This window comes from Hypomesus nipponensis, chromosome 10 (assembly GCF_054491055.1).
Source record: "Hypomesus nipponensis isolate SF chromosome 10, ASM5449105v1, whole genome shotgun sequence".
In the NCBI taxonomy this organism is placed as follows: domain Eukaryota; kingdom Metazoa; phylum Chordata; class Actinopteri; order Osmeriformes; family Osmeridae; genus Hypomesus; species Hypomesus nipponensis.
The window spans coordinates 6,058,040-6,085,639 of NC_140370.1; the positions used below are offsets into that span (position 1 = coordinate 6,058,040).

Consider the following 27,600-nt stretch of genomic DNA (forward strand, 5'->3'; position numbering starts at 1 on the left):
AAACACATATTTGGATGCAGAGTAAATTCCTCTATTTTCATGCAATGCAAGGTTTATGCAAAGCATAATAATAACTGTAAAAGGGCTGAACAACATGGATGGACATGCTGAAACCAAAGGTGTCGTACTGTGAGGCACTGCCTGCTGCTTGTACAAAATGTCACAAAAACATGGCTGCTAGTATATATTTGTCAAGCCATGGTTTATTAAATGATTAACTGTCTGTTCAAGGGTGTTGCTTGGGACAAGAGCACACTGGCGACCCTGTCATGAAAAAGTTGTTGTTGCCATTGTGTTATTGCTTCTTGGATACAGCCACGCTACTGAAAAGCTTTCATTTGTAGTACCATCCTTAGTAACCAAAGTAGCCAGTTAATGTATTTCATTTAATTTCCCAGCTTATCTGTAGGTGTGTGTGTGTGTCTCAAACAGAGGGAAAATTAAAAGAAGAGGATTAATGAGAGTGCATAATAAAGATAAATAGAAGACAAAACCATGAGTTGTCCCTCCGATGATGATTGCTACAATAGTCAATAGTAGTAAGTGTGTGTCCATTTTTTCCATGAAGGGAGGCTTGTGCAGTGAACTGCTCAAGGCTGTACCAACCCTAGCACAAAAGAAAGATGCTCATGTCTAACTGCCTACTCAGCAATAGCTATTTTTAGAACTAGGAAAACAAAAGAGAAGACTTGGCTTTCATCCTCCATTACCACAATTTTTCGCACCTCTAGGTTTGGCCAGCAGAGAGAGCTTGTGATTCGCCTGTGCTCCAATATGTTTAGGTAGCCGTCAAACATGCAAATGCCATTCCATTTTTACCTTGTGTCATCTCTCCCAGCTAGAGTATATTGGGCGTGCGGTTTTCTTGTATCCTTATGGTGTAAACATGGTTATTTTTAGTGTGACAACCGAGGTCAGGGTAAAAAAAGAATTGTTTTCACACTGGGAAGCACAGGCTGGGTCTAAGCTCCTTGAAGTGGCTTGTATGCTTCTCGCAGAGAGCAGCCGGTACACTGCTATTGGAGAGGGTTAAGTAGTAACTGCCTCATTAGGTTGGTGTCCTTGGGGAAGAGAACATACAGAATGTCTATAAGAGGTACCAGCAAAACAGTATTGGATACAACACATTTTGTTCAGGCAGCAGACCAGTTGAGAGCACCAATATGGCTGACAAGGCTCTGTCAAGGGGTCTGAGGAAGGTGAAATCCACTCAGTTTACCCATCTGCTGGATGCAAATGACAACGGTAGATTATGGTTAGTGAAAAACACAAAGCACACATGAATAAACAGATGTACTTGCCATGATTAAACTGTTTTTATTTCATTGTTTATGTTCACCCAGGGTTAATGGTGCCGTTGGAGATGGTTTTGCAGTGAACCCTGAATTGGACTACAGTTTCTGTTCTTGTAGCGACAGAGACATCTTGTGGCACAAAATGGAAATTACTTTCTGAAGCTGCTGCTATGTCATAAAATGTTGTAATAGCCTACATGAATAACCACATTTAACTATTATGAAAATAAAAACGTTTGTGACACACTTGACCTATGAAGCCAGAGCTCTGTATGTTTTTTGAATAAAAGAAATGCCAGTTTTCGGAGTTACGCCTCAAACGTTTAAAAATGTGATACAGATGATCCAAGAAGAACCACATGGGCCCACCGAGACTGTATTTAGCAAGAGGCCTGCATTCACAGTACTTGACAAACTGTTGAGCATGAGAGCATTGTACGGGTAACTCATATTACGTACACAGGTATGACAACCATCCTGTTCATTCGGGTCGGTTTAAATAAGAGGTAGCCGGCTTGGCGTCGCTTAGAGCACAGAGTGTAGAAGAGAACCACTGCTGACAGTTGTATCTCCAGCCTGGATTATCCTAACAACCCTCCAACAAGAGGTAAGACCTCACAAATTAAACAGTAGTCCACTAATTTGAAAAGTAAATGCAAACATTGCAGCAATTGTTCATGGGAAGTGTCAGCGTTTAGCCAGACCATGGATTTGAGATGTTCAACTGTAATTAAATTTGCTTGTCCTCCTAACTTTGGAAGAGTTGTATTTATGATTATCATTGTAGAAGACAATAAATATTTAGGGTAACATTAGCATCTAATCTCGAAGACATACAATTATCAACCTAAAGTACCTACGAAACAAGTTACAAGAACATTTTTGACAGAGCACAGCAACAAAAGACAATGTGTCTTTATTGGACATTTACTTTGAGTAGTCTGATGTGCCTAATCGTAACCTAACTGTGATGAGACTGCCTCATGTACTATATGTACAATGAAACAAACATAAAAAAGTGATGCGACTGTAAATAATGCATGTAATGCATACGTATTCATCATACTGTATCCTGTAGATACTCCATGTGTCACAGAGAACCCATGTCAGATTTACATATGTATATATAAAAGCTGTGAAAGTGTGTCTGATCGACTTCTAAGGAGCAGCATAGCTATGAGCACATGTCTTTTTGAACATGAAGTGGACACCTGACCACTCAGCAATAATCACGCAAAGGACATGGCAGAAAATACATCCTAAGACATTCTGGAAGGAGCCAATGCCGTTATCGAAACAGTCTACAGCACATTGTCAACCGGGTTCGCTTTGAAATCCTATGTGCCCCGCAGTGACTGTAAATAATAGGCCTCAAGGCGAGAGCTGCCACCTCCTAAACTTCGCATGGCAGGATCAAAGCCCACTGAGGTTCCAGGGTTTAAACACATAGCAGGAATCTCTTAACATCTACCTGTGACAACATTATATTGGCACGCTGCTGTAGAGTATGTGAGAATGTATCATACAAAAGAGAAACACCCATATATTTCTTTCTCTGTCCTCTTTTATATCAATGCCATATTTTGACTTTAGACATACAGCTGCAACACATTTGATTTGTCCGTGTAGTAGGCCTACATACTTCTTGATGAGTCTGCAGTGACAACTAGACCAAAGACATCATATAGTGTTGAGGACACATGCTTCATTAAGATAGTATAAGTACAGCAATTTAAGTACCGCAAGTTTCTGCTGTGGCCTGCATTTTCACACAGTCCACTACACCTCCTTTAGCCACACTACAATATCTTAGCCACATATCTAAGACTTTTCATTCATGAACGTCAAAGCTGACAGTTTCTCCTTGAATCTTATTTGCAATTGATTGAAACACTTGATTGATTCAATTCATTCAATCCTTACTTCAACATTTGAAGATGCCATTTAAAATATTAGAGCAACAATGGCAAAGAGCTGTCTCATTAGTCATGGGCGCATTAATGAGGATGAATGCCCCCTGGCCATGTAGATCTATTTGTTACAAATTAGTCTTCAGAATAAAAGCCCAGCAATCACTAAAGTGGGGTGCCATCGACCCTCATATTGCACACTGACCCCTAAATGACCCTCACCTCATAACTCAAAACGTCTGGGTAGGGATTCTTTTGAATATTCACCAGGGCTAAACTCTTTCAGTTGAGGAAAGGTTTAAGTGGACAGAGTGTTTACTGAATAGGATGTGGATAGCCAGGGCTTGTTGTTCTTGTGCGAAAAGAGAACAAAATGAGCTCCTCTTGACAGAATTGGTGTTGACGCTGCAGGTATGTCTTTCATGACAACTTTATTAACATTAACATATTTCACCCCTGGCAACCAGTCATTTTCCCTCACCTCATTAGGGTGTCTTTGTGTTTAAACTGAGATGTTTACCCAGTGTTGAAGTGAGTGTCCAGTAGATTAGGGGGGTTTACTACAACCAGACCTTGTTTTTGGTTGTAAGGAGTACTACTCATGCTGCTAGAGACAAAGTGTTGATACTTTGCTCTTTCCTCTAATTGTGAATTTCTGCATGAGAGTGAGTTTGACGGCAAAAACATGCACCAAAGGTACTGTATGTTTTGTTTTGTAGTGTCACTGTATGTGTAAGCACAGTCTGTGTAGATACGAGTAATTTTAACCAAAAAGTTTTGCAGGTCTTTCCAGCAGTCTTTCCGCACTTCTTCAGTGAGGAAAGGAGGACGTGGGGAGTCTGGGAAGATGTTCTTTGTGGCAGGGGCTAAAAGTGGAGGAGGGTCCGGAGGAGAGAGGAGGTGAAGTTTTTGTTTGGAAACTCTCTAAGACACGTGTATACCATTTGATATAAAATACAATGTATTTGCAGAACATTGTCTGGGGATTGCATACCAAAACACTAACATTTCTATGGAACTAGACAGTAGTGCAGTTTAGCAGGGTATGTTCATAACCAAGGGAACAATGTGTCCTGTGGCACCCTCTTTGTTCATTTACATTTAGTCATTTAGCAGACGCTCTTATCCAGAGCGACTTACAGTAAGTACAGGGACATTGCCCCCGAGGCAAGTAGGGTGAAGTGGACACAAGGACACAACGTCATTTTGCGTGGCCGGGAATAAAACCAGCAACCTTCTGATAACTAGCCTGATTCCCTAACCGCTCAGCCATCTGACTTCCTTGTTCTGTAACATAAAGCCGCAAATTACCGTCAGTGTGAAAATGACTTTCCTTCTTAACTTGGTACTCTCCATCTATGCATTACCAACAAGGCAAAGGATAGATAACAAGCTGTAACAGCTGTAACATGTGGACTTTCTCTCCATTTCTTCTCAGATCAATCTACCAGAAGATTAGGGAAGTTGATGTCCTTGACAAGAAGAAGACAGTGACGGCTCTGAGTGCTGGTGAGGATCGGGCTATGTTCCTGGGCCTGGGGATGATCCTTTCCTCAGTCATGATGTACTTTGTGCTGTGCATCACTGTCCTGCGCTCATATGCAGATAGGTAACATATGACAGATACTGTTTTCCATCACCCCTGCTAATAAGCTTTGGAAATGTTGTGGTGTTGGTGTACCTAACATACATACATAACCAAATGTACGTCTTTTATTATTGTTCGTCACAGCGTTTCTTAATTCAATCTTTACACAAACATTTAAAGGCGCCAAAATGGTTCATCGCGTCTTTATCGGAATTCCCCATGTCTTATTTCCTTTCACACAGCGTGTGGACGGAGGAGAGTGTTTGCATTGTGCTTAACTCCACCATCGTCGCAGATGTGAACTGTTCCTACAGCTGTGGGTCAGACTGCTGGAGAGCCTCCAAATACCCCTGCCTGCAGATCTACGTCAGTGTCAACAACACAGGACGGGTCAGCCTCTTATCCCACAATGAGGAGACCCAGGAGGCCAACTCTGAGGTGCATAGCTTGGATCCCCTCCCTGCCCCTGATAGCAGGTGATCTGATAACATCCATAGACGTAGAGGTAGCTATGTGGTACCAGCACTCCAGATTAGGCATTTCACGCTGTTGGATGGGCTGTGCTGAGGTAGTCTTACGTCAAATGATGTCTTCGTTTTTCTTGCCAGTGTTTCTATGTGCCCAAGTGCCAAAAAGACAGCTCAGCCATGCACGCCATGACCGTGAACATCTCAGAGAGCTTGAAGGTGCACCAGCAGGTCCCCTGCTACTATGACCCCGGGGAGCAGCAGGGGAGCGTCCTCCTGTCACGGCTGTACGGTCGCAGTGCCGTCTTCCACTCCCTCTTCTGGCCCTCCTGCATGCTGACGGGTGGCACCCTCATCATCTTCATGGTCAAGCTTACACAGTACCTCTCCATTCTGAGTGAGGAGATTGGAAAAATCAAGAGGTGAAACCGGCTCGCTAGCTTGGGGAACCCTTTACTCGACCACCGTCTGACAGACACGGACATGAAAGGGATTGTTTTAACCAGATGACCCTTGGGCGGCGACCTCTTGTAACTTGTAGCTGAGACATTTAGGACAGCTGGGTTTCTCTCTGCTCAGGAACTGTTTTAAATGTGAACTGAATGTTCTGGAAAAGACTCTACTGTTTGTACTACCTCTGTTACTGGAACATAGTCTTGCATGTTTAATCCAATCCAATAATTCATAGTGAGGATTTTATAATTGGTTTGTGTACGGGGACTTATGCACTCTGTAAAGTATTACATCACTTGGCATATTCGTGAGCATGTGCCTGTTATCTTATATAGACAACATTGTCAACCAAAATAGTGGACTGTTGAGAGAACATTATAGAGTTCACTATCCAAAACGTTTTCCATGTTTACAGGAGATGACTGTTACCCTCTAACAAGATAAGCAAGTGTAAACTTACCAAAGTCCTGCTGACTGAGACCTTTTAGTGGTACGTAACAAAGGGACAAATATGACTCTGTTTTATACAAGTTATGAGTAATCATGTAATAATTATTGAGTATTGATGTGTTAAGCACATGCTGTAGTTTTGACATAGTAAGACTATCCTGTAAGTACATGCTGTAATATTTGTTTAATACAATAACATTTGCTGTCCTTTACATTTGTTCTTTAACACTGAAACTCTCGAGGCACACGGCATGGCAGGCATTTTAGTTCTTTCTCTGCTGGATAAATATTTTGCTTCTGACGTTGCAAAGGACTTCCAGTGATTTAAAATAGATTTTTATTACATATTTGACATTGACAGCTTCACTGCTGCCCCGTGTTACACGCGTGGAATCCTATTGAGGCGTGGCATTTCTGGGAAACATGGGACTGGAGTGGAATACAAAACACGTTTGACTGATTAACTCCAGATAAAAACTTCCCTACCATCTGGCTCCCTCTGCTGTGTGCAGCCTGTCATATCACAAAACGTGACCTGGTCCCACATTCTACATGTATCCTAAAAGGCAGATTCATCTTACATAACATAGCCTATTTGTTTTAGTTAGGTTATTAAATCTTGATAATTGTAGTTAGCTAAATTAGACTCTTACCATCCAAGTTAAAGTATCAGTTTGACTGGCTTAATTTTCTTGCATTATTACAAAGGCATATCAGTTTTTACACTATTGTCATTCCATGAGGTCACTCTAAAAAGTTCAGGAGATTGCTATCGCCCGGTTATAATCAGCCCCTAAAATATTTATGTACCAAACTATCCTATCATGTCAAAGCCCGTGCCGATGCGGGCGTTGCTGAATGGAAGCGTACGGTTCTTGTCTGACCAGCCTTAGTTTAGACTCCCTCGTTTTATGTCACTGTAGCCTCTCTCTGGTCACATCGCCTTTGGAAACGCACACGAACTTCAGTTTACTGTAGAATGTATCAATAATATTCAATCTAATTTTTTAAATAAAATACGTGAGATACATCTCTTGAACAATGCTTGCTTAGACTTTGATTTGAAGACAGACCTCCAGTATCCCAACTAGTAAGCGAGCGAGCGCCCAACGTTTTATGAACCAAGTGAGGTACCGGAGTGCGTTGAGTACACCTAAACGATGTGTTCCAAACTGGCCACCCCAGACAGCGAGCGACTCGAGCTGTCCAAATGCAGTTGTTTGCCGTTGGAATTATGCGATACACAACAACAAGGAATTCTTCGAATAATGATTAACAACGTTTTGTACAGCAAATAAACTGCCTCAAAACTTAAATGGATTAGCTACTGGAATGCAAGAAATCTAGTAACGTAAGTAATCACAGGCTAGTTAGTAGTAGAAGAATGGGTATGAGTGTTGAACTCGCAGTAAGTGGACTAGGCTAGCTACAGTTGCTAGTCTATCTCTTACTAGCAAAGATTCCGACCGGGGCAGCTAGCGTCAATGCTGCTCAGTCAGTGTAGTAGAGCTAGCACTAGCAGGCTGCAATAGCTGTTAGTTAGCTAGCTAGCTATGGATTTTAGCTAACGCCAGATAAAGTTGCTGCTTTTAAGTGATATGTCAGTTTCTCAAATCAGCAATCCTCCTTCAAATTTTTTGAGTGAACCAATTAACAGATTAATATATCTTGCTCACGCATAGTGCTACGTTTATGTTGTTATTTAGCTAGAGCTACCGTTGTGTATAGCTAGGCTAGCTCTGGCTAAGTAATTTTAACAGCAACTGAAAGACAACAACATGGTTAGCTAGCTATCCAGCCACGATCGACTGTAGCATTTTCTGTATGTAGCAAGACCGGGAGGAGTCAGCAGCTAGCTTGCCTATGCTTTGCTAGTGATAGTAGACGGTTATCACTTGCTAGGATTATGCCGGTGTTTGTTTTACATGCAAGGGAAGTTAGTAACTTGAAAGCAACCGTTGTGTTTTAATCAATCCAATATACCTTCCTTACTAAATCTTTACATGTCACAATGCCAGTTAACAACTAGCTAGCAACTACCTATCCGGTCATTATCTGCAGGAACTATGGTTTGTCTGCAAATGTAGTCAGCTAGTGAAAAGCACGAGAGGCTCTCTATCATGCCAGCTATCTGAATTGCTACGAGTAAACAGTAGTTGGCTTTCTAGGTAATAGGATAGTCAAAGTCAGCCAGACACAGATTGAAATATGCATATGCTGAAAAAATGAAATCTGTATCTGCTGTCAACACAATCACTCCCTCTCCTCAACTGGCTCTGGAGTTCTCTCACTAATTCATGTATTGCACAATCCTTTTATTTTCTCCAGGGTGTACACAATAACTCATAACACTTCCTATGCATTCCTTGTAGTTCTGTTTTAGCATCTTATGCTTCCATTGTGTCTCTCCAGTCTCCACATACCAAATGTCCATCAAAGGCATTGTGCATGATTAGAAACGGGTCAGCGGTTCTTATGCAATTGTCTTTTTCCCTTTCTCTCTGCCCAGCAGGTCACCATTAATCATCTGAATTACTAGCATTGTGTGTAGCAGACGGCCACCATGCCTCCCAGGCCGTCCTCGGGGGAGCTATGGGGCATGCACTTGATGCCCCCGAGCATCCAGGTGGACTGTCTTCTACCCAACGGCATGCTCCTGACGCTGGAGTGCCTGCGCGAAGCCACCCTCATCACGGTGAAACACGAACTGTTCAAAGAGGCCCGGAAGTATCCGCTGCACCACCTGCTGCAGGAGGAGACCTCCTACATCTTCATCAGCGTCACCCAGGAGGCCGAGCGGGAGGAGTTCTACGACGAGACGAGGAGACTGTGCGACCTCAGACTGTTTCAGCCTTTCCTCAAAGTCATCGAGCCAGTGGGCAACCGAGAGGAGAAAATTCTCAATCGGGAGATTGGTAAGGAGGGGGGTGTTTTGTTGCCTGGACACGATTGCAGCGGCAGGCGTGTCGTAGATGCATGCTGCGTCATAGATGAAATGAAGCCCCTTCCTCGTACTCGAGTTGAGCTCCTTGGGATCTCTGTAAGCGCAGCAGCTTCTCGTCCTGGGGGCGCGACAAAGAAAAGTACGATTCGGCGCAAAACAGCTGTGCAAAGTGTGTCGCATCTTGCCGTTTCCAAGTACAAACGTTACGACTCACGCCGATGTAATGTGTCCGAAAAGGTTCCCGCTGTCAATGTCAGCACCAGCATCTTGAGCATGGTCCTTTTTGTTCCAACAGGTTTTGCCATTGGAATGCCCATATGTGAGTTTGATCTGGTCAAGGACTCGGAGGTGCAGGATTTCAGGAGGAACATACTGAACGTCTGCAAGGAATCCGTAGACCTCCGAGACACTAATGGCTCCCACACGAGAGCCCTGTATGTTTACCCTCCTAATGTAGAATCCGGAGCAGAGCTGCCCAAGCACATCTTCAACAAGCTCGACAAAGGTAGGAATCCAGAACGCCCCAGGTTTTCAGGGATAGAATATGCATCGTTGGAACTTTGGACAGAACTTTGTGTTCATGTTGTTTAAAGAGGTGGCCGTGAGCCATCGTTGGGACGCTTGCACTGATTCCAGAAGTGGGTGACTGTCGATAGCCGTGTTCCAATGTTTGCCTACATTTGACTGTGACGCCCGCGTCCGCCCCCCCCACAGGCCAGATAATAGTCGTGATCTGGGTCATCGTGACGCCGAGCAACGACAAGCAGAAGTACACCCTGAAGATCAACCACGACTGCGTCCCCGAGCAGGTGATAGCGGAGGCCATCCGGAAGAAGACCCGCAGCATGCTGCTGTCCCACGAGCAGCTGAAGATGTGCGTCCAGGAGTACCAGGGCAAGTACATCCTCAAGGTGTGCGGCTGCGACGAGTACCTCCTGGAGAAGTACCCCCTCAGCCAGTACAAGGTGAGCTCTGGCCCCGTGGGGACTGGGGGGCTGTTGATGATGATTGACACTGATGATAAGGGACAGGAGAGCGTCGCATACTTGGAAGGCCGACAGGAAGTCCCGATAGATTGATACTGCGACACAGGGCGACTCTCGGGCGCATTGTGACAGGCTCTGCTTTCAGTTTGTTTGGGCAACAAAGGTGATTGTGCTGTCTCTCTCTCTCTCTCTCTCTCTCTCTCTCTCTCTCTCTCTCTCTGTCTCTCTGTCTCTCTGTCTCTCTGTCTCTCTGTCTCTCTCTCTCTCTGTCTCTCCATCCCACCCTCTCTCCTCCCCGACCCTGCCAGTATGTGAGGAGTTGTATCATGCTGGGCAGGCTGCCTAACCTCATGTTGATGGCCAAGGACAGCCTGTACTCCCAGCTGCCCATAGACACCTTCACCATGCCGTCGTACGCGCGACGCATCTCCACCGCAACGCCGTACATGAACGGGGAAACGGCCACCAAGTCCCTGTGGACCATCAACGGCACGCTGCGGATACGGATCCTGTGCGCCACCTACGTCAACGTAAACATCAGGGACATCGACAAGGTAGGTCGAACGTCCTGTTCGCCGAGCGCGTCGCGCCCAAGGGCGCATTACAGAACCCATGCGTCGGAGATGCCACTTCGCCTGACGCTGAGCTTCGTTTAAGCCCGCTGGCTGCTGAGGTGTCCACATGTTTGAAAGGTCAAATTCACTGGCCTCATTTTGTCTTTCCTACGCTGACTCCTGAGTGTTGTCGTGGTCACTGGTCTAGATCTATGTCCGGACGGGGATATACCACGGCGGAGAGCAGCTGTGCGACAACGTGAACACCCAGCGGGTGCCCTGCTCAAATCCCAGGTAGCACAACCCCAAACGTCCCACCAGTCTGCTCTTCTCACAGTCCGCTCTGATAGGCTGGAATGGATGTATGGTGGGGGTGTGGGGACACACACAACATTGTGGGCCTGTTTGATATGTGAAAGGTATTTATTTTGGGCCTTCCTGTGGTCCCAGGTGGAACGAGTGGCTGAACTACGACATGTACATTCCAGACATCCCTCGTGCGGCTCGTCTCTGTCTGTCTATCTGCTCTGTGAAGGGGAGGAAGGGGGCCAAAGAGGTGAGCAGAGTTCCTGCTGCAGTAACACGACATGGTTAAGCCGCTACTGCTGCAGTAACATGACATGGTTTAGTATCATGGAAGAGTTTAGATGTATTTATTATTATAATAATACATTGGATTGTATTTGTAATGCGCCGTTCTTGCACTCAAGGGACTATTTGTATGTACTAAGGGCGCACAAGAGATGTACTTGAAACGTCGAACTTGACTTTGTAATACGAATTAAGAGATGACTTGCAATTTTTTTTTCCTTTTTATTGATTTAATCATGTTTGCCTTTTGTTTGTTTTTGCTGTTTGCAAAGACGGTACTTCTGGGTCACATAGCTGAAGGTTGTTTCTGGAAGGTCTCCTGACCTGTAATTACACGCTTCCCTCTTTCTGTGTCCTCGCAGGAGCACTGTCCTCTGGCCTGGGGGAACATCAACCTGTTTGACTACACCCACACTCTGGTGGCCGGGAAGATGGCCTTGAACCTGTGGCCCGTGCCCCACGGCCTGGAAGACCTGCTCAACCCCATAGGAGTCACAGGCTCCAACCCAAACAAGGTCAGGCTGACAGCTGCTGAAACACGCCCTGCTTACTGATACTCGGTGATACCCTGTCAGATCTCTCACACTCTGCTTTCCAGGCAGTTTTTTTTCCAAAGTTATTGCAAGCCAGATATTTTCTATGGTCGTTATTTTTCTTCACCTTTTTCATCTAAGTTTGTTTGCCTCAGTAGCTGACACCTTTTGATGCCGACACACGCATCGTTGGTTTATATTGCCAATATTGTATGACAGTCGGTAGCGAGTAGCCCAAGCACAGGCAGAGCTAACAATAAGCTGCCTGGATTTATCTAATCCTCGTATGCAGTTATTAATGACTCATTGACACACTCATCTGACCTACTCTAAATAGTCTTGTCATTGTTGATATAAGCCCCTTAAGTAACCCTTTCACTGCTTCTGCGTACAGGAAACCCCTTGTTTGGAGCTGGAATTTGACCACTTCAGCAATCCAGTCAAGTTCCCAGACATGACCACCATAGAAGAGCACGCCAACAGGAACATATCCAGAGAACTGGGCTTCAACTATTCCCATAACGGGCTGGTAAGAAGGCCGCAGGGTCGGATTTGACGCTCTCGAGCATCTAAAAACGAGGCTGCTTCAGTCCTCTTCTGACTGACGAGCTGTGTGCACTAACCCCCGCCAGCCCACAATCAGCCCTACCGATGCTCGATGACGGCCCTGAATGAGCACCAGTGTCATGTGTGTCGTTGTACAGAGTAACAGGTTGGCTCGGGACAACCCCCTGACAGACAGTGACAACGAGCAGCTGCGTCAGGTGTGCAACAGAGACCCCCTGTCTGAGATCACAGAGCAGGAGAAGGACTTCCTGTGGAGGCACAGGTAATGCTCGCCAGCGTCTTTGTCGTCGGCGCCTGGCTCCCTGAGTTGGCCGAGGGAGGAGGAGTCTGATTTTGCAGGCTCTCACCCTAGTCTCGTCTTTTTCTCAGACATTACTGTGTCAACATCCCCGAAATACTTCCCAAGATTCTCCTGGCGGTGAAGTGGAACTCCAGAGATGAAGTTGCACAGGTAGGCAGTTTGGGATTTTCAACTGCTGACAGTTTCTTTTCGGAGCAGCGGTGACACACCCAAATATTTTTCCTACGAAACCAGTTTAGCTGCCAATTGTGCATTTTGTGTTGTTGACGTATTTTATGATAATCCTGTGTTTTGTGGGGACTTTACAGATGTATTGTCTTCTGAAAGATTGGCCAGCCATTAAGCCAGAGCAAGCCATGGAGTTGCTAGATTGCAACTTCCCAGACCCAATGATTCGAGATTTTGCCGTGACGTGCCTTGAGAAATACTTAACAGACGACCGCCTCTCTCAATACCTCATCCAGCTGGTCCAGGTATCCCACTCCACCAAGCCCCTCCCCTCTTTATAACCACAGATGGTATCTCTTGCAATCTCTCAAAGAGAAGAACTGTCTGTCATGGTGGAGTCCTATCAAGCTCCATCTTCGCTCTGTGCTTGTGAATAGTTATTCTTTTGGGGTGTCTGTCCTCTAACTGCCCTCTGCTTGTCTGTTCCCAGGTTCTAAAGTATGAGCAGTATCTTGATAATCCTCTGGCCCGCTTCCTGCTGAAAAAGGCCTTGACCAATCAGCGTATAGGACATTTCTTCTTCTGGCATCTGAAGTGAGTGGAATTTTAAGCAACCATGTGGTGAAAGTTGATGGTTTGGCGTTACTGTAGAAGGTGGCTGGTCTTGCATTTATATTTGTTTACTTGGCATCCTACCTGTATCGAGTTTGATTCAAGGTCCTATGAAACTTTTGCCAATGACGAGGCATTTAATGAAGGGGGAATAGGAGAGGGGGGGTATGTTCAACCTTTTAAAATGCTTTAGACTTTGCTGCTTCTCCAGGAGTGCCTGTAACAGATAATCAAAGGAGAATTCTCACGCACAAGTGCAAAGCGCTGGGGGAAGTCTTGGAACGGTTCCGTGGGCTCCAGCATCGCCTCACCGTCCCTCCCCCTTTCTTTCTTTCTTTCTTTCTCTTTCTCCTTCTCCCCCCCCCCCCCCCCCCGCCTGTGCACCTCAGGTCAGAGATGCACAACAAGACGGTGAGTCAGCGCTTCGGCCTGCTGCTGGAGTCCTACTGCAGGGCCTGCGGCATGTACCTGAAGCACCTGAGCCGACAGGTGGAGGCCATGGAGAAGCTCATCAACCTCACAGACCTGCTGAAACAGGAGAAGAAGGATGAAGCCCAGAAGGTAACCACCGCCACCACCACTCAACCCCCTCCTCGGGGCAGGGGTTTCTCTTACTCTCTTCACACCACCGGGAATAGTCCATAAAGAAGCTTTCTGTTCCCCTGCTTCGGCAACAGGGTTCCAACCTCGAGATGGATAGTGAGATTCTCCAGTCGTTAAACTCAGAGAGCTTTTTTGAAATGTTGTAGAGAAGCTGATGCCCTGCAGCTGTGTCAGGAGATGTGAAGGTGTGTTCGGTGGCCCTCAGGTCCAGATGAAGTTCCTGGTGGAGCAGATGAGGAGACCAGACTACATGGACGCCCTGCAGAGCTTCACCTCGCCCCTGAACCCAGCCCACCAGCTCGGGAACCTCCGGTACCACCTCAGCCCCACACTAATGGGGAAAACCCCCTCCACATTGAGTTAGATTTCATGATTTATTTCTGGCCCTCTGACCTTTTTGGGTGGTCCGTGAAAGTTCCCCCAGGGTAACGTTTTTGTGTCGCTTCACCGCAGCCTGGAGGAGTGTAGGATGATGTCGTCGGCCAAGCGGCCCCTGTGGCTCAACTGGGAGAACCCGGACATGATGTCGGAGCTCCTCTTCCAGAGCAACGAGATCATCTTCAAGAATGGCGACGGTGCGTCCCAGCCCGTGCCCCCGCCTCGTCGCCACGCTCCTCACGCCCAGCGGCCGCGCCTGCGCTCTCTCTCTCTCTGTCTCTCACTTTCTCTCTTTCCTCTCTCTTTCTCTCTTCCCCCCCTCTCTCGTTCCCACTGTACCGCTCGTCCACGGCCCCCAAAGTGAACCCGCTAAACGGCTTGGCGTGCCGCCCTCACCGTTCCAAAGAGCGCGCCCCCCGCTGTCGTCATCATCTGACGTTTGTTTTGTCCCTCCCCCTTCCTAGATCTGAGACAGGACATGCTGACGCTGCAGATCATCAGGATAATGGAGAACATCTGGCAGAACCAGGGGCTTGATCTCAGGTACGCCACCGGGGCCACATGCACCAGCGCCGGCACGCAGTGTGACCAGTCAACGATGCGCTTTATGTCCCGTTTGTCGTCCCGTCCCCCCCGCCCCCCTCCCCGCTTGACAGCAGCAACTCCAGATCAGTAGTGAGCTGCTCGGGTCATTAAACATTGAGCGCGTTTGCTCGGTTAAGGGCCGAGATCTAAGTAGTGGGTGGGTGCCGTCTGACATGGATACACAAGTCTATGTAGGCCAACTGACGAATCAGGTTGCAGTTTGGAGGCCAGGGATAACCCTTTGTTCGTTTCTGTGACAGTATACTGGATATAGATTTGTATTTTGGATCCTGATGTTTTGTATTTAATACCCGAAGCCCTCAGCGTGTGTAGGAAGTGGTAGCAGTAGCCAAGGATATTGGACAAAATATACCAGCTGGTTGCTATTAATTTGAATTCAATTTTAGGCCCAATAGAGCACTGACACAGGTAGTTTGGACTTCTGCATCACCAAGATTGACCCGACCAGAACAGGAGTAGACACCTGCAAACCCCCATCCAAAATACAATTCCTACAATGATAACTTATGATAACTACAATGATAACTTGCGATAACTACAATGATAACTTATGATAACTGCACTGATAACTATAATGCTGCGGTCGTAGCACTGTGTAGCGTCAGCCTAGCAGGCTGCTCTTCAGTGCAGTGATCCCTCCGTCCCTGGTGCTGTGTGCTAGGATGTTGCCGTACGGCTGCCTGTCCATCGGCGACTGCGTGGGCCTCATCGAGGTGGTGAGGAACTCCCACACCATCATGCAGATCCAGTGTAAAGGAGGCCTGAAGGGGGCGCTGCAGTTCAACAGCCACACTCTGCACCAGTGGCTCAAGGACAAGAACAAGGGAGAGATGTGAGTGGACTTCCTCAGACCAGAACCGCCCTGCAGTTTATGTGTGGGAGGAGGGGGGGGGGAATTGGAACAGTTCCGTGATTTTCGGAGGTCGATTGGCTGCGCTGTCCCCGCCCAGTCGTTTCAGCTGGGAGGCGTCTTTTAACGCCGTTGTTTCCTGAACCCGTGGCTAGGTACGACCAGGCCATCGATCTGTTCACACGGTCGTGTGCCGGCTACTGTGTGGCCACCTTCATCCTGGGGATTGGAGACAGACACAACAGCAACATCATGGTCAAAGAGGACGGCCAGGTGAGGCGGCACGTCCGCTAGTGTTTATGACGCGTGGCTCTTCCTCCTTTCGAGCCGAGCTTTATCGCCCCCCGCGTGTGCTCTCTGTCCTCCTCACAGCTGTTCCACATCGACTTTGGTCATTTCCTGGATCACAAGAAGAAGAAGTTTGGGTACAAGAGAGAGCGGGTGCCCTTCGTGCTGACGCAGGATTTTCTGATCGTGATCAGCAAAGGGACACAGGAGTGCACCAAGACCCGGGAGTTTGAGAGGTAGCCATTTTGGTTTGTTTCGCGTCCGACAGTTCCCATAGAGGAAAGATTCCTTTCCTTTGGTAACAGACTTCATAAACGAAACCAAACAGTCGAATTCTGGGAGCACTTGTCTTGAGCACACCTCATATGGATTCAAAAAGGCCTGACTCTCATTTATTGACCACCACTCCTTCCCACTCCTTCCTAACTTCCTTCCCCCCTTCCTCCTTCCCTCCCTCAGGTTCCAGGAGATGTGCTACAAGGCCTACCTGGCCATCCGTCAGCACGCCAACCTCTTCATCAACCTGTTCTCCATGATGCTGGGCTCGGGCATGCCCGAGCTGCAGAGCTTCGACGACATCGCCTACATCCGGAAGACCCTGGCCCTGGACAAGACGGAGCAGGAGGCCCTGGACTACTTCATGAAGCAGATGAACGACGCCCACCACGGGGGCTGGACCACCAAGATGGACTGGATCTTCCACACCATCCGCCAGCACGCCATGAACTGAGGCGGGAGGGGAGGAGGGTGTCCGGGGGTGGTGGGAGGGTCGATGCCCATCCCAGACCTGGGCCCCGGCCACCTGCTCGCTATGGACTGTGAGAGCAGGGTGGATCTTTGCTGGCTCTGGGGAGGATTTTCCGTGCTGGAGTCAGACGGAGGTAATGTCATGTACGGCCCCGCCCTTCCCCCCCCCCCCCCCCCCCCCCCCCCCCCCGCTATGAGCCAAGAGAACATGTCGTGGTCCCCATGGTAAGTAGCTGAAAAGGCAGAGCATCGCTCGCTTTTTCGGAACCGCTACAAACGGGCCGAGAGCGTGGGGGGGGGGGGGAGACGAGCCGGGGGGGGCGACGAGCCGCCTTAGGAACGGAACAATCGTGCAATCCCAAGAAGCTCTCCACCAGCGTCCTCCTCTCCCTGTCCCGCGAGGTCGACCCCGGACAGCAGAACAACCGTGACACAAACACCTGGCTTTGTGCACCATTCTGACTGTGTCGAGCGTGACTCGGCGTCTTGAGATTTTGTACAGAGGTATCCATAGTCTCATATGCATACAGTGCACATATTATTCCTTTTGAGATCCTTGTTCTTTTTTTCTACTGAGCCAAAGTACTAAATACCCCCCCCCCCCCCCCACTACATCTCACTCATCAGTCTTATTGTAAGAGAGTCACTACGATCCCAACTCCCACGTTTGTCTCGCGTCGCACTGATGTCTGCAGTATTTGTGTGTGTGTGTGTGTCCCCGTTTGTCTTGTCTATCAGTATTACTTTGTTTGCGTGTCGTAAGGTTATGGCCCTCACAGGCTGCCGTCCATCTCCCTCGGTTGGATTCAACGCGGAATGACTCGTCAAGGAAGCCCGGGTGAACGCCACGTTGATTGCGTCGGCTTTCTCAGTTATTCGGTTTGCGTTTTTTTTTTCTTTTAGAAAGGGAAAAGGGTGTGAGATTTTGCTGTTACACTATGCAATTGTGATCTTTGTGTACTGTGCTTTCGAAACAAATTTTTCTGTCAGTGTAAAGAAGCCATTCGAAGATTCAGAGCAGACATGTAGGTACACGGCTTCAAAGGTGTTCAACATTTTGTACAGACAGTACAAAACATGCACAGTTATGCACTGTAACAGTATATCACCCATTTCTTTTAAACAGGGTGACTCTGCAAGAACTGTGAAAAGTAGTATTTTGACGTCACCTTTCGAACGGACAGGAAAGGCTGTGTGCAGCTTAAAGACTCAATCTGAAGAACATTTAGCCAGCCTGTGCGTTTATAAAAAGCATTATTTAGCATTATGAGTTTTTTGTGTGTGAATTTGCTTCTGTTGATTTTCATATAACTCCACTCAGCTCATGGTACATACAGACCTCAGCCTAATGTTAAATATACAATCCTAAATTGTGAAAGATCTATCAACAACAACAACAACAAAAAAGTGTAACTGAAGTGATTTTGTGTTTCCTTTCGTTTACACTTACGAGTGTCCTTCTGTTTCGTGTGACATGGATCCTTTAGTTTGTTTACTGCATAGAGAAACATAGGTGGTCTGTAACCAAAATGAAACTGTAGGGCGGTTTCCTGGCCACAGATGAAATCATGTGCAGTGTACCCAGGTGTTTTTTGGATCGTTTTGTCCCAGGAGGAGCACTTGGCCCTATATGTCTCCAAGAAGCACACCCTTGCACTATGCATGTGTTTCTGTACAGGTTACAGACCATTGGGGCGGAGCCTGTTCAAAAGAAGTCCACCCCCTCCACCTCAACCCACCCGTTCCCATTGGCTACACTATGACAAGCCATCATCATGTCTGTTTCTTCCCTTTTTACATGTTTTTTGTTGTCTTTCTACATATGCATGAGGTCCTTGGAATATCCTTAGTTTGGCCTAATGTTGTTTACTTGAATTTTATGTCAAATGACCTCTTGTTACTTGTACAACAAAATGATGAAGGCGACACATCCTGATACTATTACACATGCTAATGCTTTCCTTGAATAACTCTAGAGGTAATATATTTTTGTATTCTAAATATAGACAAATTTAAACTATTATCGCTAACCAAAAAATAGTGCAATTATGCATTATAATACATCCCTTTTACACCCAAGTAGACAGCTTCCAGTAGTTGAAGGGATGTGGATGATTAAGTGATGAGCGAATGAAGAAGAAAATGAGGAATGGTAGGAGAAGTGGGTGTTGCGTGAGGCCTGGAAGTAAGGCTCTTGCACTCTGTGGTTAAAGTCTGTAAGCACAATGACGAGAAGCAACCCTGCATGTCTTTTGAAAGCCTAATCAATGTTATCTACTCATTTGTAAATATCATTGGCCTTTTAGAATACCCTTGTTACTCATATTCATACATTTTACTATGGCTGGGGAGAACCTGAACTCATTCATTCACTGTACTGCAAAATAAAGAGGTTTCTCGGTCTTAAATCTAGTAGTAATAGTAGTAATGTTTAACATTTTTATTGTTTCTTGTTCAGATACATTTCTTGATTTCTATTAGTTTGTCAATAGGTGACCAGCCATCTTGTACTGTACTCAATACAAGACCAATAATGGTTACAGTCTACAACTAGGAGTTGATTACCACAAAAAACTGAAGGATATCCTCTGTTAGCCGGCTCCAATTCCAGGGTACTCTGGGTATTGTATCCACTCTGCCTTGCCAGCATCAAGTCATTTCTCGTAGTCGTCTTGCATGGGGGAGTGTCCAGATCTGTGGTTAAGGACCTGGTAGAGTTTACCCCGGGTGTGTGTGGGGGTCTGCCTGCCCTCCGCCTGCCCTCTGCCCTGCAGCTCCGAGCACAGGAGGTCCAGACGCTGGTTGAGCTTCACCAGCACCACCAGCAGAGTCCCACCAGCCAGCATCAGGCACGGCCACAGCAGAGAGAACAGGGCCTGTCTCAGGGTGTGCTTCCTGGTCAAGATGGCGTCCTCGGGGTAGCGTCCAGGGTTGGTGAGGCACGTTAGAGAGTTCCCCAGCTCACGCAGCTCATCCAAATAGTTCTTGATGTTCCGCACTTCGCTCACGAGTTCTTTTCTGTCTCGCTGGCATTTGGGAACGTAGAAACACTGTGGGATGAGAAGACGGCCCACACCAACAGATCTAAAACGGGTGTCACAACAACAGCTATCCTACAAGGACGACCGCTCCTATATTTGGGGTTCATCTACCAGTGGATTGAGGAGAACTGACTCTTCATCGTAGTGGAAGTGAGCCGTCTGTCCAGACTGAGTGATGTTGATGAGAACCCTGAGACACGGAGCCGTGCTCACTCCTCGACAGTCCACCCACTCCTCCAGAACCGCCGACTGGACCAGGGAGCAGTTGGCCTTCTCGTCCCAGTGACTGGCAATGACCAGCAGTTTCAGCAAAACATCAAATTAGTGGTGAAGATTTGGTGTGATTTACTTTTGGCCTGACTTGGACACATCTTACCTGTTGAGGTAGGGTTTCACATAGATGATCCCCACCACGAAGAACATCAACACGGCAAAGGCCATCATGGCGAAGGCCAGCAGGACAGCTCTGTCTTCCCCGACACTGGACACTGTCATCTGGGACTTGGCTTTCTCCCCTTCCCTCCTCTCTGCCAGGTCCTGTGCTGCCCCTGTGTGGGGGACCTCCCTGTGTCACACACAAACAGGGCAAGTCATCCGGCTCCACCCTTCTTTGCTCATCCCTGGAACTCATCCTAACCAAAGAACGGTCACTGAGCTCCATAGCCAGGAGGCCGTATCTGCCTCTCTTGTCTGTTTCAGACCCAAACACATCCATTCCAGCAGTGGCCTTGTAGCTTACCTGGTCTGTCGCCTGCGAGCGCCCTGCAGGTTGATGTTGATGGGGATGCTAAAGGACTTCCGCGGGGAGGCTGTGTTCAGGAGCATCCCAGCCTCTTGACTCAAAATCCTCAGCAGTGAGTCTCACACATACCAACCGTGTTCAGCCAATAAAACGATTTTGCTTTTGACCTGTTTGTCACACGGTCTTACAGACAAGTCTATAGCATTCTGTCTTATCTGCCACCGTATAATGAAGTCCAATGACTAAACAAACAGGGTGGCAAATACAGCAGCATGCAATTCCCTCTTGTTTACCAAGGCTCAAAGGTGAGTGAGAACATCCTCCTCTCTAAGCACAGGGGTTTCTATAGAAACCGCCACAGGTGAGCCAGGTAAGATGCAATTAAGCTCCAACTGAACCTCAGGAGGCCAGACCATGTCATGTGGAAACGTGTCATTCAGCTCAGTATGTCAGTAATATATTCACATTAATTAAGAAGAACATCCAAATCATTAGTCTGATAGTTTCATTTGGACTATTTTTGGACTAAGTAATTAATGAATTACTAAACCATTTAATTGATAAAGTGCCAGAACCTGCTGAGGGGCAAATAGTAGAAGTAAGACAGTCTCATTATTTCATTGCCCCAATAAAATACCTGAGTGCAGAGTGCAAACACACATACAGTACACTAAACACACCCAAAAGGATGTACTCTGCAAAGTCTGTTTTCCGTCAGCTCTGGATGTGGTTGTAGGACTGCCTGTGGCTCTGCATACTCACACCTTATGATTTGAACATTCGGAAATAGTAAATATAAGTTTAAGAAATCTATTATTCATGCATTTCCTTTCCCCAAACATTTTGTATTATTCATGATGTGTTGATTATGAGAAAATGAAACATGGAGGTATTAACGCAATGTCACATATACCCTTAGGGTAAGGCAGCCACTGCCAGCCTGTTGTGCTAAGTACTACACGAAGACTCAAACACATTATTCATAAATACGTGAAAAGAGTAAGGGTCATACAAGTATAATGTCCTCTGTTCAACACTTTATTTTAGCCAGTAAATAGTTTTAGTTTTCCATAAAACATTTTTTAGCTCGTTGTAACAAACCAGATGATGTTCTTTAGCTCCAATGCTCGAATGCCTACAAAATAATGTAGACCAAAAAGGGTGAGAAGTTAACACAAGTGACATCACCAACTTTCACCCCCTCTCTTCACCATGAATGAGAAATGAGGCCTAGTGCTTTTGAGTAGTGTGAAAATCAACCATTGGTGTGTAATGTGAGCTGACGAGATTAATAATATATAATACTTTGAGTAGGCCCACTGGGTTGCCTAGCCTAGTAACATAAGATATTGCTCTGGCTAACGAAGCTTACAGACTTATCTATGTGGACCGTTAATGGCGTCTTTATTCTCAAAATAAGCTTGCACTGCATAACACAAACGGCATTTTATTCGTTTAAAAGCGATTAAAGGTTACAGCATTAGAGTACACGAGTTTCGATAATCGTCCATCATCTTCGCACGATTGGCAGCGGTTCAGGTAGGCAAAATGCAAACTACCTTTAATAATGGTCAACCCTTATATAATGTTAGTTATCATATCCGCCATATAAAATGTCTTTCTTAAAATACAGTGGAGGATATTCCAGTGATTACTCGGGGAAGCAAGCATAATTAGACGCATCGGGTCTCTTATTTGATAAGTGCATCCTCAAACAGTCGAAAACTTGAGAACATGTGGAGGCAAAAGTTGTTTATCACCGAGAACAGAGTCATGGATAATCTTAAGAAAAGAAATGCAACCTTTCTCACAATTGGACTGATATTTCTACTCAGTGGTATTGAGTATGGTAAGTGCATTTAAACTCTGCTGTTATTTAGACTAAGCTGAATTGATGATCAATGCCAGAATAACTTTTAATTCAACCATCATTCTGCCCATACACCATTTCTCTCTCTCTCTCTCTCTCTCTCTCTCTCTCTCTCTCTCTCTCTCTCTCTCTCTCTCTCTCTCTATCTCTCTCTCTCTCTCTCTTTCTCTCTGTCTGTAACTGTCTCTCTCTTTCACTGACTTTTTTTTTGTCTATGTTCCACTCTAGCTGTAATTCTCCCTACAATATGGAGATACTTGCAGATCCTGGAGGCCCCCCCTTATTTTCTGGGTCTGGGTCTCTCTGCCTTCAGCCTGAGTGGACTGCTCACAGGTCCCCTCTTTGGGCACTGGTCAGACCGAACTAGAACTACAAAGTCCATAATCCTTTTCGCCAATGTATTTGAGATAGTTGGTGAGCAATAGTATACTTATCCCAAATCACATTACATCTCACCTCATGACAGAGTATGAATGCTGTCATCATGAAGTTAATTAAATACTCTTCCTGTTAGAGTGCACATAAACACTTATACAAACAGAAGAATATAAAACAAAGTTAACATTTTTTGATGGTGTCTCCACTAAAAATACATTTCATATTTGTAATATACTTCCTGAACTAGCTTTTATAACTAGTCTTTTATGAAGAGCTTCTAGCAAAATGAAACTCAAAATGCACCGTGAATAGCTTCAGCTGCACTCACTCATGATATTCATTTCTAGGGTACAGTTATGCCTTCCAGCCTTATTTAAATGAGAACTATTATCTGTCTCCTAGGTAACTTCATGTATTTCATGGGATACTCAAAATGGATGCTGTTGTGCAGTCGGCTTGTAGCAGGTGATAGTCATCAACCCTGACAGTTTCAATGAATTTCTCCAATTTCTCGAAACGTGAAATAGGACTCTGATTGAATGTTTGTGATGCCTCCCAGGTATTGGTGCTGGAGCAGGCTCCTCCATCTTCAGCTTCCTGACACGAAGCACGCGTCCAGAGGAGCGCGCTGGTGTCTTTGCTGCTATCATGGCTTGTCGCCAGGCCGGACTCCTCATTGGTCAGTTATTTGGGCGGGCGCCAAGATGGTCTCTGAGCTTATTACCACATAGAGAAACAACTAATATATGACCACCTCTGTCTTCACAGGGCCAGCCTTCAACCTCTTCCTGCGTTTGTGCGACTTTAAGCTGGGGCCGTTTGTGGTGAACAAGTACACCTCACCTGGGGTAACACCACCCAGATAGTCTCTCAGCACAGGTTTACACATAAAGCCTCATTACTGCCAGCCATTACACTCACCAACACAGAATACCTGTCTCTATTTGGCCTTGAGCAGGGTATGCGTAGAATTAATTCAACAAATGACGGTTAAATTAAAAATAGGATTCTCCTTTTTCTTCACATCCTTAAAATGTATCATCCTCAGAGTGTTTTGTAAATTGTTTGCACACTGGGTCTCTGTAATGCTGGGATAACCCATGGAGGACATACTCCCCCCCCCCCCCACTCACAGATCTTCATGTGTCTGATGTGGATCTTGCTCCAGTTTGTGGTCCTGGCTATGTACTGGGACGTGCCTCCTCTCAACCTTGAAGAGGAGGGTCTGATGGTGGTGGAGATGAAGGACGACGAGAGGGAGCTCTTGGTCGACCCTGAAGACGCCCTGGACGCCTACGGCGCCGTTCATCCCGACCAATCGGAGACCGCCATCTCCTCTGAGATCCAGCCTTTCCAGGACACATCCCAGTGTCCCCCGTCTCCTCCTCCCTCCCCCACTCCGTCGACAAGTCCGCCCCTCGACAACCCTTTCAAGAACTTCAGTGCTAGCAGAGGTGTGAGGCAGGGTGTGCTGCGTGGCTGTGTCGAAGTGTGTGTCAGCTTGTCCACACATCCTGCACTGTGTGCAGGTGGGAGGAGGTGACACTGCAGACGTAGACATGCTCTGGAATCAATTACCTCTCCCCGCGGTGTCTGTCGCACTGTGGTATACACTTGGCAAATGTGTGTGTGTGTATAAGAGAGAAATTGTGAGAGAGAACGCAAAAAAAACAACAACAAAAAAACAACCATTCCTCATTTGTTTGAGTGCTTTTCCCACCCATGTCAGATCCTATTTCCCCTTCATGGATTGGACCTGTGTGTTGTCTTGTGGGTTTTTCCTTGTGTGTCAGTTGTCATACTGGATTTGTGTCATGTTGTGTAGGACGAAAGCGGAGCATGTGTGTGTATTGATTAAATCAGTTTGTTATGCGTGGGGGAGTATGTACATGCCAGATCTTCTCTATTGATTCCCTCACTCACAGAGTGAGTGACAGCTGAGCGTGTGTGCAGCCTCTATACAGGCTCCTTCTGGACCTGGGCTGATTACTGTGGCTGGAACTGAGACAGAATTGGAGATGTAGAAAACATCTTTTATCAGTGATTCTGCCCCCGTATGTGCTCTTTTTGAAGAGATGGAAGCTGACGAGTGCACTATTTGTTGTGAGCAGTAGAGGATAATGGATTTTGCCTGTTCCCCGAGGTTTTGAGGAAGGTAGATGTAGAGAGGGCAAGATTAAACTTTTATGGATTCACTTTTTGTGTCCTTTTCTTGTCAGGTGTGATAGCTATTAGCGTTCCACAACGTTTTTTTCTCTCTCTCCCTCCCTCTTTCTTCTCTCTTTCTCTCTCCATCTCTCTCTCTCCATCTCTCTCTCTCTCTATCTCTCTCGCTCTCTCTCTGTCTATGTCTCTCAGAGTTTTTGAGGGAGGAGGTGGTGGTGCTCCTCACAGCTCAGTTCATCACTCTCTTCAACCAGACTGCACTCGAGGTGAGACATGTTCACCTAACCCAGACACCATCCCGGAGACAGTATGTTCCTGCTCCAGGCCCACGCCCCTTGTACCAGATGTCCCCCCCCGATCCTGACGTGCTGTTCCTCTCCTTCCTCCAGACCATGGTGACCCCTCTGACCCAACGCTGCTTCAGCTTTGGCGAGCTGGGGAACAGCCTGATGTACGGTCTGTGCGGCGTGGAGGTCATCCTGGGCTTCTTCTTCGTGCGCTGGCTCAGCGGCCAGGTGTCGGACCGTGCCGTGCTGGCCGCCGGCCTGGTCATCTGCAGCGCCGCCTGCGTCTGGTGCCTCGTCTTCCTGGCCGACCCACAGGGTGAGGCGGGGCTGGTCACTCTGCCTCCGCACAGCGGAGTAGGAGGGGGGGGGGGAGGTCTGGTCACACACAGACACAGACACGCGCACATTTGCTTTCAATGTTCACTGAGTTTGTGTTTAGGATTACAAGGTGTAGTAGGGGGGAGTGAGCACACACCGCACACAAACGCACCGGCTCTCGACCTTCACTGACTTTGTGTTGGTGATCTGTTCCCATATGCGCGTCATGCAGTTGTTTTCTAGTCAGTAGATCCCCAGGGGTCATTTGGGACACACGGTCCTGACAGCCGCACATATGACAGAGCGTGTTCCCCCCCCGCAGGCGGTTACTCCTGGGAGATGACAGAGTTCGTCATCGGGGTGTTCCTGCAGCTGCTGGGTCTCCCCTTTGTTGCTGTGTCCCAGGTGTCCCTGTTCTCCAAAGTCACAGCTGAAAAAACACAAGGTAGACATATGCTTGCCCTGAAGTTGCCTGTGAAATATGACCTTCTTCTTTCTCGGTCAAGTGTAGTTTAGTTGGTCATATTATAACATCAAAAAATGTTCATGTTGAGTTGAAGTTTTTATTCTTCGGGATAAAGTGTGTGTGCGCTTGATTTCAGGCTTCAGTCAGGGTGTGCGGCGCTCTGTTGGGGGGCTGGCCACTATCCTGGGGCCTCTGTGGGCAGGTGGGCTGACTGGTAACCTGTACCTGATGCTCGGGCTGATGCTGGCTCTGCTCATCATGATCACCGTAAGTGGCCGACAGTCTGCACTTCCATGCACGTGTATCGAACTATCAACAGAAGTCAATACTGTACACCACAATCAGGAACTGAATTTCTCCGTCCACGGACCCGGCCTCATCAATGAACCACGTCTTCTGTGAAAGTGGATTCTAATATGGTTCTGCCCCTCAAACTATGATGGTGATGATGGGGCCTGTCTCCCAGGTCATGACGGCGTTGTCCTACAGTAGTCTGGTGGAGCCCAAGGTGGTGCAGCATGCCCAGAGCTTTGACAGCGGGGGTCAGAGCTGACCCCGCTCCGCCCTGATGGACAGCCGTGGTCAGAGGGAAGGGAGGGCCCCACGATTGGCTGACTGAAAGGTTAAAGGTACATCGTACACTGGCAGGACGTGTATGTCAAATGAACTATAGGAATGCAACGCAAGTACGTAGTTTGCTCTGTGTGAGTTGTAGATGGTATTTTGTATGGTGTTCTGTGTATCGAGTTATATACAGTGTATGTATATACATTTTTGTATATCATTCATAATATTGTTTTAACAGTACTCAAGGGGGCGCCAGATTGCTCTGTTTGAAACATAACCAGTGATGTAATTGAAGTTGAACGAATCTGCAGTCGAACAACTATTTATAGTGCAAGTGTTAATGGGAGAACATTTGTCTTTTCGTACCAATGTAAGTTTGTACCAATACTCCCTTCCCCCCTCTGCCTTGGTTGTCCTAGTAACCACTGATCCAAAATAACTACAATAGGAGAGTGTCAGGCAAGGAGTTGATAAGTGCAACCAATATTTTGTAGTCAAATTTTCTAATGGAATTTGAACCTGTCCTCCCAATTAAACAAAACAGTAACAGTGTGAAAATAAATGAGTCATGATCAGGCTTTGATATCCTATTTGTGAGCTCAAGTCATCATTTTAAGTGGTGATTACACGAAATCCAAAGGCACCGTGTATTTGGGATTTTTCTGCGACACTCAAGCTTCTGAGATTTGCGGCCTTGTCGCGTGAGGAAACGACCACAGCGATCCAGCTGGTAACCCACATCCGCCACTAGAGAGCACTGTGCTATTCTGAGCGACAGCGCAAAGCCCAGAGCATCATCAGAGACGTTCACATCAGCTTCACACCCAGGGTTCCCAGACAGTGAACACACATTTACATTGAGTCATTTAGCAGA

The 27,600-nt window shown here is 46.8% G+C and overlaps 4 protein-coding genes and 1 long non-coding RNA gene across 5 annotated transcripts; 4 read left to right on the forward strand and 1 right to left on the reverse strand.

Moving 5' to 3' along the window:
- The first annotated feature begins 955 nt into the window (after positions 1-955).
- On the forward strand, positions 956-1,602 carry LOC146271048 (uncharacterized). The gene is made up of 2 exons (XR_014767072.1): positions 956-1,255; positions 1,344-1,602. It is a non-coding gene; the product is annotated as an uncharacterized LOC146271048 (long non-coding RNA).
- Positions 1,603-4,028: 2,426 nt separating this feature from the next.
- Positions 4,029-6,370, forward strand: LOC146271049 (calcium-activated potassium channel subunit beta-2-like). Its single transcript, XM_084708100.1, has 4 exons — positions 4,029-4,105; positions 4,644-4,814; positions 5,036-5,231; positions 5,402-6,370. Exons 1-4 carry the CDS (start codon positions 4,053-4,055, stop codon positions 5,684-5,686), a joined length of 705 nt encoding a protein of 234 aa, XP_084564226.1. The 5' UTR covers positions 4,029-4,052; the 3' UTR covers positions 5,687-6,370.
- Positions 6,371-7,295: 925 nt separating this feature from the next.
- Positions 7,296-16,915, forward strand: LOC146271050 (phosphatidylinositol 4,5-bisphosphate 3-kinase catalytic subunit alpha isoform). Its single transcript, XM_084707365.1, has 21 exons — positions 7,296-7,514; positions 8,676-9,078; positions 9,403-9,612; positions 9,822-10,072; positions 10,402-10,647; positions 10,856-10,941; positions 11,098-11,203; positions 11,601-11,753; positions 12,166-12,300; positions 12,476-12,600; positions 12,708-12,789; positions 12,948-13,112; positions 13,298-13,401; positions 13,809-13,980; positions 14,228-14,334; positions 14,476-14,597; positions 14,865-14,943; positions 15,668-15,838; positions 16,012-16,129; positions 16,229-16,380; positions 16,604-16,915. The coding sequence occupies exons 2-21, from the start codon at positions 8,727-8,729 to the stop codon at positions 16,872-16,874; spliced, it is 3,207 nt and encodes a 1,068-aa protein (XP_084563491.1). The 5' UTR covers positions 7,296-7,514; positions 8,676-8,726; the 3' UTR covers positions 16,875-16,915.
- Positions 16,916-19,545: 2,630 nt separating this feature from the next.
- On the reverse strand, positions 19,546-20,757 carry kcnmb3 (potassium calcium-activated channel subfamily M regulatory beta subunit 3). Its single transcript, XM_084707562.1, has 4 exons — positions 20,672-20,757; positions 20,309-20,497; positions 20,044-20,218; positions 19,546-19,941 (listed from the first exon to the last, which is right to left on the reverse strand). The coding sequence occupies exons 1-4, from the start codon at positions 20,755-20,757 to the stop codon at positions 19,546-19,548; spliced, it is 846 nt and encodes a 281-aa protein (XP_084563688.1).
- A 1,162-nt stretch (positions 20,758-21,919) lies between these two features.
- On the forward strand, positions 21,920-27,262 carry mfsd8l2 (major facilitator superfamily domain containing 8-like 2). Its single transcript, XM_084708107.1, has 11 exons — positions 21,920-22,523; positions 22,773-22,958; positions 23,325-23,387; positions 23,482-23,601; positions 23,691-23,770; positions 24,058-24,376; positions 25,281-25,354; positions 25,478-25,691; positions 26,016-26,138; positions 26,296-26,426; positions 26,626-27,262. Exons 1-11 carry the CDS (start codon positions 22,409-22,411, stop codon positions 26,710-26,712), a joined length of 1,512 nt encoding a protein of 503 aa, XP_084564233.1. The 5' UTR covers positions 21,920-22,408; the 3' UTR covers positions 26,713-27,262.
- Positions 27,263-27,600: the final 338 nt, after the last annotated feature.